The 12,214-nt window shown below is 33.8% G+C and overlaps 1 protein-coding gene across 2 annotated transcripts in view; it reads left to right on the forward strand.

The window, feature by feature from the left end:
- RAPH1 (Ras association (RalGDS/AF-6) and pleckstrin homology domains 1) overlaps positions 1 to 12,214 on the forward strand; it is a 73,350-nt gene that overhangs the window by 42,832 nt on the left and 18,304 nt on the right. For both annotated transcript variants that reach the window (XM_054722741.1, XM_054722742.1), the window contains 5 exons: positions 5,307 to 5,384; positions 5,757 to 5,916; positions 8,347 to 8,468; positions 10,123 to 10,188; positions 11,266 to 11,409. In XM_054722741.1, the coding sequence (XP_054578716.1) occupies positions 5,307 to 5,384; positions 5,757 to 5,916; positions 8,347 to 8,468; positions 10,123 to 10,188; positions 11,266 to 11,409 (570 nt within the window). The remainder of the gene's footprint in view (positions 1 to 5,306; positions 5,385 to 5,756; positions 5,917 to 8,346; positions 8,469 to 10,122; positions 10,189 to 11,265; positions 11,410 to 12,214) is intronic.

Raw genomic sequence — 12,214 nt, forward strand, 5'->3', positions numbered from 1 at the left:
CCAGCTGCAGCATCAGAGCCATTCCCTACTCAGATCACATCTCCTGTTACCCCAGTGGTGGTATTACTGGTGTATATAGTCACTATCCTGCTTACATACAGTAAGAAATCTGAGCAGGAATGTGATTCTGTAGCATAGAACCTAAATACTTAGGGTGGGGTAGTGAATGGAGTCAAGGATAAAGTGGCAGAACTTCTAGATCATCTGAGCCACAGGGGTCTCTCAATGTCAGTGCCCTTTGTACCAGAGCACCTGGCTCTCATGAAGCTAAAATGAGGTTGTACCTCTTGGATATCTCCTGTGTGGTCATGTGGTTCTCCCTACCCAGAGGACATGTGTCCAGGTTACTGACCTGCACTTTTCCAAACTAGGACATTGTAACACTCAGTGGTCAGTACATAGCAGCACTGTGCTTAGGCCAGGACAGCAAAATAAAAAAAGGGGGGGGGTGGGTTTTGTTGTTGTTTTGTTTTCACCAATCCAGGCCAGGTGAAAACTTTTATTTTTGACAAGCGGTTTTTATTTACTGCTATCTCCAACTTTGTGTTATAACCCTTAGGACAAAAGGAACTGTCACATTGTAGTGTAAAGAGCAAGCAATCACTTGGTAACTGCCAGTATAATCTTAAAAAGATTAGTCTTTTGGGGCCTTAGTTTAGTGTGTGACAAGTTTCAAGGTGTTGAGATAATGTTAGTTCTCTAATGTTAGTTCTCAGTGAGAGTCATATTAATTTCATGATTTCTTTCTTTGCTTTATTTTTTAAAATTTATTTTAGAGAGGAAGGGGGATAGAGAGAAACATTGATTTGTTGTTGCACTTATTTATGCACTCATTGGTTGATTCCTGTTTATACCCTTACCAGTGTCAAACCCACAAAACGGTGTCTTGGGACGACGCTCTAACCAACTGAGCTTACCGGGTCAGGGCAGTTGCTTGATTTCTTTAAGGGAGGTAAACTAGTTGTTGCTATTTTGGCCCTAAACAGGTTTCTAGAATAGACCACTTCATAGGCATCAAACTATTTACTACTACAAGTTTTCTTTTAATTCTTTTAATCTACATTATTTATTGTTTTAATCTGTGAAATAAACTAGATCCCAAGGAAACTGCTAACTTCTCTTTAGCCCTGTAATTTCAATAAGATTTGTTCTGGACCCACAAAGCCTTAATAATTTCTTAGTTGAAGGAATTCCCTAGCCGTCTGTTAGCAACTGTAACTCTGTAAGTATTCTGTTTTTTACACGGAAGACAAAGCTCTAACACTTTGTAGCCACAGCATTGGCTTTCATTTAATCATAAGATCTTCACTGAGTTTTTGTCCTTGATGTAAATTTGAGGAGGCTTGGCATTTGATGATTATTGATAGCCACACAGGAGTTTTTCAGGTAGAAAATAGGTTGTCTCTTGCTTTTGTAAGAGAAGGGGTAGGAAAGAAAGTTCAGTTATTATATGTGTGAGGTATCTTTTACATATATTTAGGATAGTTATGGGACAAACAGGGTGAAGAAAGGGATAGGCCAAAGATAAGGGGCAGAAGACTTAAAACCTGAGTTTGTTGGCTTTAACAGAAAAGAGAGAACATGAGATGAATAAAGCTCTGTTCTTTGTATTAACATGGGTTGCAGATATTAAACATAGATTTGCATTGCCTTTATAAATAAACTATTAGATGTCTTCTAAGTATATAATCTAAGTACATTAGCAAAGATTTATTGATCTTTCCTATATTGCACAATACTCTATAAGCTTATAACAGTTTCTTCCTTGTTGTGGTTAAAAGATATGATTATAGCTTAAATAAAGTAGGTGAAAATCAAACTTTCTGAGGAACAATAAAATACTATGAATTTTGCAGTTTGATATAAATGTTTTATTTCCACTTTTGCTCCAAATTCTAGAACTTAGAGATATCTTGATTAATTGTTTCTTCAAAAAGCTCCTAGCAAGGACATTCTTGTTAATAAACTGGAGAAGAATGAACTTAAATTTCCCTAGGTTGAAATTAAGCACATAGCTCTTAAATTTGAATTTGATAGTTTTAACACAGACCAATTTATTTAAAGAGTAATATGTTAGTAAGCAGATGGGAGAATAGCTAAATTTGAATGTTAAAATAGCCTTCCTTGCTGTTTTACCGAAAAATGGTTTCTTATTCATGGTTAGGAAATCTCATTGGTTGCATATATCTTGTTTCTTTCCTTTTTTTTTTTTTTTTTTTAAATGGAATTTATTGGAGTCTTTTGTTTCTTTAAACCTTTCTTTCAGTGTATCAGTTTTTTTCCTGTTAGCCTGTGGAGCAGAAACTGATCTGGGAGTTTATAAGCTAATCTTATAATTGAATTACTTTTGATGTCATTTCTTCAAAAGATAGCACTGATTGTGTTCTAGATAATATACTAAAATGGGAGTTGTGAAAATAAATTTTCATAATAAAATTTATAACCAATATCAGATGTAATATTTAAATTCTCATATTCCTTTTTTGGATAGACTTTATATTTTGTAGTAAAATTTAGAAGGAGTAAAGAGATTTCTTATATGCCACCTACCCCCACACATGCATAGTCTCCATTATCACCATCCCCCACCAGAATGGTACGTTTGTTACAGTTGATGAACCTGTATTAACACATCATTATCACTCAGAGTGCATAGTTTATATTAGGCTTCACTTTTGGTGGAAGTTTATATTAGGCTTCACATTCTATGAGTTTGGACAAATGTATAATGACATATATCTACTGTTAGAGTATCATACTGTTAGAATAGTTTCACTCCCACAAAATTCTGTGCTCCACCTGTTCACCCCTTCCTCTGCCCAACCCCCACAACACTAATCTTTTTACTGTATTCATAGGTTTGCCTTTTTCAGAATGTCATATAGTTGGAATCTATAGCCTTTTCAGATTGGCTTCTTTCACTTAGTGATAGGCTTTTCCGTTTCTTCCATGTCTCTTCATGGCTTGATAGCTCATTTCTTTTTAGCACTGAATAATATTTCATTGTCTGGAATCAGTACAATTTATCCATTCACCTCCGGAAAGATATCTTAGTTGCTTACAAGTTTTGTCATTTTATAAATAAGGCTACTGTAAACATCTACATATAGGTTTTTGGTTTTTGGGTGGAGGTAAGTGTTGAACTCATTTGGGTAAGTGTTAAGAAGCATGATTGCTGGGTCGTATCATAAGAGCATGTCTAGTTTTCTAAGAACCCACCAAACTGTCTTCCCAGGTGGTTGTACCATTTTGCATTCCCACCAGCAGTGAATGAGAGTTCCTGTTACTCCACAACCTCAGCAGCATTTGGTGTTTACAGTGTTTTGAATTCTGTCCATTCTAATGGGTGTGTAGTGGTATCTCATTGTTTTAATTTGCAGTTCCCTAATGACATATGAGTCTGAGCATTTTTTATAGTCTTATTTGCCATCTTTGTATCTGTGTAACTCATTGTTAAGGTGTTTTGCCCATTTTTAAATTGAATTCATTTTCTTGTTAGTTTTAACAATTCTTTATATAGTTTAGATCATAATTCTTTATCAGATATGTCTGATAAATATTTTGCAAATATTTTTCCTAGTGTATATAGCTGTCTTCTCATTCTCTTGAATATGTTTTATCCTAAAAATGTATTATGCTTTTGAGGACATCTAACTTTTTTAACTTCTGCATATTGATTATAATATAAAAGAATTTGGCCTTTTCGAAGTTCATGTTTATATTTCAAATATGCAAAGCATTGATTCTACATATCAGTTTTTCCTCATCAGACTTTGAGATTTAAATTTATAGTAGTAATTTAGTTTTCTTATTTTATAACCTGTCTTAAGAAAAAACTTGTTAAAATATATAATCAATAATAATTCTGTTGTTTATTTGCATAGTGTGGGTAGGATGATCTAATCTCTTAATCAAATGAAAATATCTATAATAGTCTAAGAATTCAGTCTTACCTTACTCCTCTCCATTGTTAAAATAAAGTTCTTTGTTTTCTGTCTAATTGGGTTTACAGATAGTATTTCCAGACCTTGGTGGTTATTATGTTAATTCCCTGGCTCCTTTCATTGACAAGGATCAGATTTCTGACAAACAAGCCCACTGTCTTCCCCAACCACTGGTTTTTCTCTGTCTGGCAGAGTAGTAAGTAAATACTAAGCTCGGAATGAGGGGAGAGAGCCTAGAACATGAGGAGGAAAGCAAAGCAGTTCAGACACAGGAAAGCCAACAGGATTTAGAGAAGAGTGAATCTGTTTGGGGGGATTTTTTTTACCCTGATAGCTTTAGGTTTTTAATGAAGAATAACACACGGATTGTGGTTTTTAATTAGAATCTACAGCAGATAGTGTTTGTCGGATATAATTAGGTTTTTCTTTTGTTGTTGTTTGTGTGTTTTTTTAAGTTTTATATTAGATAAAGAAATCTACAAGCTGGTAGTTTATATTTTCCTTAGTTATTTTCCAGAGAAATCAAAATTTAGAATTAAAAAGTAATCCTTTATATGTAAAGGTTTACTTACATGAGTTTTTCAACTGGCAATTAATGCTACAGTGTACTATGGCCTATTGCTGGAAAGTGCAGGTAAGTACTGGTATTAGAGCACTATATTTTGTTTTAGAAAAAAAATAGACTAATGGTTTAAGTATAGTTGTAGTTCTTGATAATTTTATTACTACTTATCTAAACTTTATAAAGTACAAGTTACTAGAAATTAAATATTTGAAAAATTATATTTAACTTAAAAATTATCAATGAATTAATGAAAATAAATTTGAGTTTTATTAAGGAGTTATATATGATTGCAAATAAATTGATACTGAGATTTTTTGTTTTGCTATTTTTATGATGATACGTTTTCAGTGTAAGAGAACAAAACATTAGTATGCAAAAGATGGATTGCCTATGCTTTGGAGGGATATAAATTCAGAGTTAGGGATTGTGCAGGTGTAACAAATTGGCAGGCCCACAGATAACCTATATACATTTATGTTTTCCCTACCCCAGAACCCCAAATTCATCTGCTTCAGATGGACAGAATCAAACTCATTAATCTACTACATTACAGGTTTCTTTTTCTCTGGAATATGGAATCTAGTCTTATAAGAGATCTTCAAGTCTGCATCTTTAAAAAAGTTTATAATATGTGAGCTCTCACTTTGTGAACAGGGTTATTTAAAATATATATATAAGTGTATGAAGTTATATTCTTGCTGAAATTCAATGCTGGTAATATCCTTAAGGATAAAAAGACTTCTTTTAAAAATCTCATTATTTTAGCATTAGTTTATCTGAAGTGCTTTTGTTCACAGGAAGAACAAGCAGCAAAATTGAAAGCTGAGAAGATCAGAGTTGCCCTAGAGAAAATTAAAGAGGCACAAGTGAAAAAGGTGATACTTGGATTTTTTTAATCAGTTTTACAGAGGGTTATTTCTTCCTAATATATTTTTCACATGTATTTTTTGTGGATAAAATGCATTTTAAAAGAAGTAAATTTCTGATATTAAGTTACCGTAACAGAGTAAAACAAAATAATCTTATTATAACCTTAACCTGTTATAATTTTAAGGAGACTTTAAATTTGTTTATGTAGGTTATTTAATACTTAATTTTAGAATATTTTTGTATAATAAATTTAAGTTTGTTTTAATTTACATTTAACTAAGGGCATTAATTACTAAGAGCATTACTCAATTATCGGAAGAAGTTTCTAAAATGTCTAATTTTTGGTTTGCATTTCATTTTCTTTTTGCCTTTTATAGCTAGTTATTAGAGTCCACATGTCTGATGATAGTTCTAAAACAATGATGGTGGATGAGAGACAGACAGTGAGACAAGTTCTGGATAACCTGATGGACAAATCCCACTGCGGTTACAGTTTAGACTGGTCACTGGTAGAAACCATCTCTGAGTTACAAATGGGTTAGTAATCTCATTACTTCACTTACTTTTTAATTTCTTTTTAATTCTAACAGTTTTCGTGTTGATAAAAACACTTGGAGACATATTTATATTTTATCCCCTATAATATAAACTTGTCTTTTTACATTATCTTTTTTTTCAAGTATTTTGAGATTTCTTTGAATATGAGGTATCTAGTTGAGTTTAGATTTTCTTACAGAACAAACTTTTTGTGTGTGTGTGTGTGTTTTTTAAGATAACAAAATACTGTTTCCCTTCAAATAAGAACTGCATAGATTAACACATTTACTGAAGACCAATTTATTCACATTTGTATTGAAGTCTTTATTCCTGCATTTGATTTTCAGGGGACAAATAAAGCACAAATATCTTATTTTTAGCTAGGTGTATTATGTCTTAGTTTCCTAAGACTTGTAGTTTGGTATGGTGTCATCTGATTTTAAACATCCTCATTTTTTATATAATTCTTGACTCTTAAAACATGTTGTTTTGTAATATTAGTTGTATGATTACAGAAATCTTGCAGTAATTCTCTTAGCATACTTAATTGAATCAGTAATCAATTTTAACTTGCTATTTTACTTAAAATATGTATTTGCATTTCTCTTACTACTTAACTATATCTTTAAATATTCACAGCAATTTACAGAGAAATAAAAAATTTAATTATTGACCTCTTCTCTCAGAAAATATGTACACAACTCCCAAAACTAAGCCATAAGTTGTTAGACCATCATTAACATGAATAAAAATGTATTCTCGTAATACTCATCTATAACTCTACTTAATTAGAAAATTTGTTTGAGTTCATAGGTGTAGTAGCATCATGATACACAGAAAATGTTTGGATGCTAGTTTTGGAATATTTTTATGATCATAGTTTTAAAGACTCACATTTGTAATATTTCTGTATTACCTCTTATATAATTGACTATGGTGTCTTAAGTAACTATTGTTTAATCATATATGGCACAATGCTTCAACTGTCGTATGAGATGAACACATAGATACAGAGATCAGACTGGTTGGTTGCCGGAGGGGAAGGGGGTTGTGGAGCTAGGTGAAAAGGGTGAAGGGATTACATGCAAATTGATAGTCACAAAATAGTCACAGGGATGTCAAGTTCAGCATAGTGACTATAGTCAGTAATATTAATAAGTGCATATAGAGCCAGGTGGGTGCTTGAAATATCAGGAGACCACTTTGTGAAGTAGTATATAGTTGTCTAACCATTATGCTGTACACCTGAAACTAATAAAAAATAATAGTGAATGTTAATTGTATTTGAAAAATAAAATTTAAAAAATATTTATATGTGGTCATTCATTCAGTATTTGTTGAATGAATAAAAGAAAAGAAAACAAGGGGTTACTAAGAGCCCAAATAAGATGGTGGAAACAAATTATGATAAATGTAAACTACTCAAACAAATATTATTAGAAAGGATGAATAAATAAAATGCAGCTGTTTGCTGTTTATAAAAGACCTATTATCTAAACACACATAAGTAAAAGGAATGTGAAAAGACACTAACCAAAACAAAGGTAATTAACTTTGTTAATAGCAGACAAAATAGACTTTAAGCAAAATGCATTACTAGAGATAAAGAGAACACACATATTCACTAGGAAGAGACCATATTTCTAAATTTTATCTAATAGCATTAAATTGTATAAAGCAAAAGTTGACAGAACTACCAAGAGAAACTCATGTCAGACTTCATAGTAGAACCTTTTCAATGATCAGTACAATCAAGCAGACAAAAAAGGATACATACAGGAGATTTGAAAAATAATTTGATCTATGAAATATATTTAGAACACTATCTAATTACAGAAAAATATACATTCTTTTCCAGCAGAAGAGGAATATTTCTAAAAATTAATTTTAAGTATGAGGCCATAAGCAACTCTCAAGAAATTTCAAAAAATTAGTATCTAAATGGGTTCTTTGAATATATATGTTTAATCTAAAGGTCATGTGCTTTGATTCCTAATTTGGAAATTAGAAAATATGTCTATGTTTAAAAGTAAAACCCATGACTCAAAAAAGAAATTACCTTGGAAATTTTTTAAATTACAAGAACTGAGTACTATTGGAAATACTTAATATCAGAATTTATGATATGCAACTGACATATTCTTTTTTAAGGATGAATGGGAAAAGGCTGAAAACTGAAGAAGACCTAGAAGAAGACCTAGATTCCAGTCCTAATTCTTCCATGTAGCAGGCGTGTGACCTTGCTAAAGTCACTTACCACCATTAGGGCATGTTCCCTTATTTGAAAACAGGTGGAAAACTTCTAAGGGCCCAGGACTGTAGTGTCAGTAAAGATTCTGTGGTTCTGCTGTGAATTATTTGCAAGGTTTCATATACTTGATGCAGTTCTGGTGAGTACTAACAAAGTACTGGTATTTTATTTTGGGACAGAGAGAATCTTTGAAGACCATGAAAACTTGGTTGAAAATCTTCTTAACTGGACAAGGGATAGTCAAAACAGGCTTATGTTTATGGAGCGCATAGAAAAATATGCACTTTTCAAAAATCCACAGGTGAGACTCAAAAACACAGAGGTTGGTATTTTTAAATGCGAATATTGTTCTATCATTGCTAAGTTGGTAGAGTTAAAAGATTGGCAACTACCTGGTTGGAATACTGTGGTTGTAAAACCCCATGGGAGCATTCACTACTGCTAAGGTGGAGAGACCACTGGCCCCCATTGTCAGGCCCCAGGGAGGTTATCAGCCCAAAGAGCCAGATGGGGTGAGCCCTTGGGGCAGCAGAAGTAACTCCAGGGCGTTTCCAGGTTTCTGCTCTATTCCAGAGCTGTGTTCAGTAGCTATTTATTTGGTGAGTTTCTATCCATCAAAGAAAAGTACATACATATTTAAGTTTCTCTATTTCAGCCATTTATCCAGTTGAGATTTTGATTTCTTTTTTAAATTATTTTTTTAATCTTAGTAACCTTGATTATAAATGGTTCCACATTCTAATACATGTGACCTTGATTTACTTGGCATCTTTGCTTATTTCAAAACAATGTTTGAGTTAATACTTTCTATTGCCCAAATCCTATATAATAAAAGTGTAATATGCAAATCTACCGAACTGCTGAACGACCAGTCTTTATGACATGCACTGACCACCAGGGGGCAGATGCTCAACACAGTAGCTGCCCCCTGGTGGTCAGTGCGCTCCCACAGGAGTATCACCGCTCAGCCAGAAGCCTGGTTCATGGCTAGCAAGCGCAGTGGCTGTGGCGTGTGCCTCTCCCGCCTCCACTACAGGCGGATGGTAAGGAGCGAAGGGTCCCAAACTGCAAGAGCCCCAGACTGCAAGAGGGATGTCTGACTGCCAGTTTAGGCCTGATCCCCGGTGGACATCCCCCAAGGGGTCCCAGACTGTGAGAGGGCACAGGCCAGGCTGAGGGAACACCCCCCCCCCCCGCACCCCGCTCCAGTGCACGAATCTCGTGCACTGGGCCTCTAGTATTTTATAAAAATCAACAGGCAAGAGAAAACAACCCCACTATAAAAAGTAGTAATGAGGAAAAATAGTAACAGTGTTAAAGGTATTGAGTAGTCATCCTTCAGGTTGCTTAATCATGACACAACTTTACTGGATATTTTAAGTGAAGAATACACATTTGGGAATATGGATAGATATTTTTATGGGTGATTGTTGAAAATTTTTTCATAAGGCTAATAATTAGAATTCATATTTTAGTTGAGTCACCAAAATGAGATTATGGTAGTCTCAGAGAATTTGGGATTTCTTCTTTAAAACCCAGAACATAGAATTACATTTTCTGCATCTGGATTCAGTTAAGCTCAGCATATTTTAAGGAAATTTGCCTTCTTTGTCATACTTAATTTGTAAACCTTTCAGGTCCTGTAAACACTTATAACTTTCATTAGATATATCAAAACAAAATATTGTGGCATGTAGTATTACCTCAGGATTTGGGGGAGAGCATTTATGTTGAATAGTTCAAGATGAATGAATAAGGTAAGGAGGAAGCCACTGTTAGCCGTTTAATGATGGTGTCCCTGCACAGGTTGCTTCCCAAAGAGTATTCCTTCTCCTCTGCACAGCCAGAAACTGACACAGAGGTGCTGTATCTCTAGGAGAAATCACATATGTTCTTGTGCCAAGGGAATAATAGAATGTGTTTATCCTTTAACTTTCACTTATTTATTTTTCCAGAACTATCTTCTGGGGAAAAAGGAAACAGCTGAGATGGCAGATAGAAACAAAGAAGTGCTGTTGGAGGTATGACTCTTCACTCTCCCATTTTAATATTAAAATATTAACCACCATTTTTTATAAGTCGGTTAGTGCAGTGTGTTTATTTTTGCAGTGTAACTAGAGAAGACTCTATTCTTCTATAGCCTGATGGAGAGAGTTCAGCTGGTGTCCTAAAAGGGGCATGAGCTTTTTGGGAGCTGGTGAGTGGGAGAAAAGGCAGGTCAAGGAAGCATATGATTGTGCTGTTTTATCTGCTTACCCAGAGAGAAATTTGAATATAAGTAGCTGTTTACAAAATATTTCAAGCCTTAGTCTTACTGAATATTTACAAGCATAATCATTTTTAAAAATACATACATCTCCTTCTTTTGAAGAGTAGTAAAACATTCATATTAAATTTTTGGCTTTTGCTAACTTAAGAGAACTAAGACCAAAGACGTTCATATGTTTGAAAACCTGAATAAATGCTTACTTACAACAAGGCAATTAGGAAAGTGAAGATCAGCACTCAGCTTTTTATATGCTACTCACTACAATTAAGAAAAATCCTTTTTATAATTCCTAATTTTTCTGTACTTCAGGGAGAGAGAAATTAATTTAGGCTCCATATGTCCTGTTAATCTTTAGTGAGTATTTCTAAAATTCTTTTACTAAATACATGGTTACTTTTTGTAATCATTCACTTAGCATGTTGCTTTCTTTTAAAATGCATTCCTATATTGCTTGACAGCTAATCTAAATATGTTATTAATTTGGAAAAATATAAAGTTCAATGCTTATGTTAGTTCTGACACTTTTATTAAATTTAGTATAACTGTGCTGTTTACAGATGCATTTAAGTGTCGTTATATGCAACTCAGTTGACATTTCATCTGTTTCTTCAAAACTGTATATTAGGTAAAATTTCACAGGGACTGCCATAGCAGTTCTGAAATCATATTATGTTTAGAATAGAAAGTTCTAATTGAGGTATAATTAATAGCATGGTTTTAATACAAAGCCATTTGGTTTAATTACTGTGTCATGCATTTCACAGGAGTAAACACAACTTTGTTCTGAGAATCCAAGGATCATATGTCTTTCCAACTTACCTTCTTTTAGGAATGTTTTTGTGGAAGTTCTGTAACTATACCAGAAATTGAAGGAGTCCTTTGGTTGAAAGATGATGGCAAGAAGTCCTGGAAAAAGCGTTACTTTCTCTTGCGAGCATCTGGTATTTACTATGTCCCTAAAGGAAAAGCGAAGGTGTGTCCCTTCTGCTGGCTTTTGGGTTTCTTCATTGTGCTCATTGGTTTTAATTTGTAGTGAGTGTGCTGACAAGGTGAATCCATGCTCTGATTTGTTTCAACTTCTGTAGGACACACAGAACATTGCTTTGTTTACTGATCTGTTACAAGGAAGAAGAAACCGGAAAATGTTCGCTCTCTGCCCGTTAGTTGGGCCCATCTCCATTCTCTTGCCAAATTTGAAACCATCCTTTTATGTATTATTTTTTGGGACTTCTACCAGAGTAGTTTTTGCTGCTTGTTGTTTGGGGAGAATAGCTTTCAGGGATTGTGGATATTTCAGCCTTACCTACAGCTTTTGTGCTTACGGGGGGGCCAGCACTGTTTTAAGCTCCTCACTGTATCACTTCTTCCATTCTTCACTGCCACCCCGAGAAGTATCTACTATTGCCCCTATTTAACTGGTAAGGATACCCCGACTTGAGAATAACTGTGCTTGAGATATGTTTGGACATACACTGAACTCCATTATTTTCTTGTTCTTTCCAGAGAGCTCTATTATATACTAGATTATTTTTAATATACTATACCATATTTAAAGTTTCTTTAAAATGCCACCCTTTTCCAAGCAAGTCAGTGTTAATTGTACATTGCAAGACAGTTAGTAAAAGGAATGGCCTTTTTTGTTTCATTCTCGGTTAAAAAAGAAACATTTATAGAGAATCTCACTATCTTGTCTTCTGTAAAATAGCAGTAATTTCTACATGGTAAAATTTTCACTTTCTACTAGAAACTGTTACCAGTTATGATATTTGCTTGCTTAC

Source organism: Eptesicus fuscus, chromosome 11, assembly GCF_027574615.1.
Source record: "Eptesicus fuscus isolate TK198812 chromosome 11, DD_ASM_mEF_20220401, whole genome shotgun sequence".
NCBI lineage: Eukaryota > Metazoa > Chordata > Mammalia > Chiroptera > Vespertilionidae > Eptesicus > Eptesicus fuscus.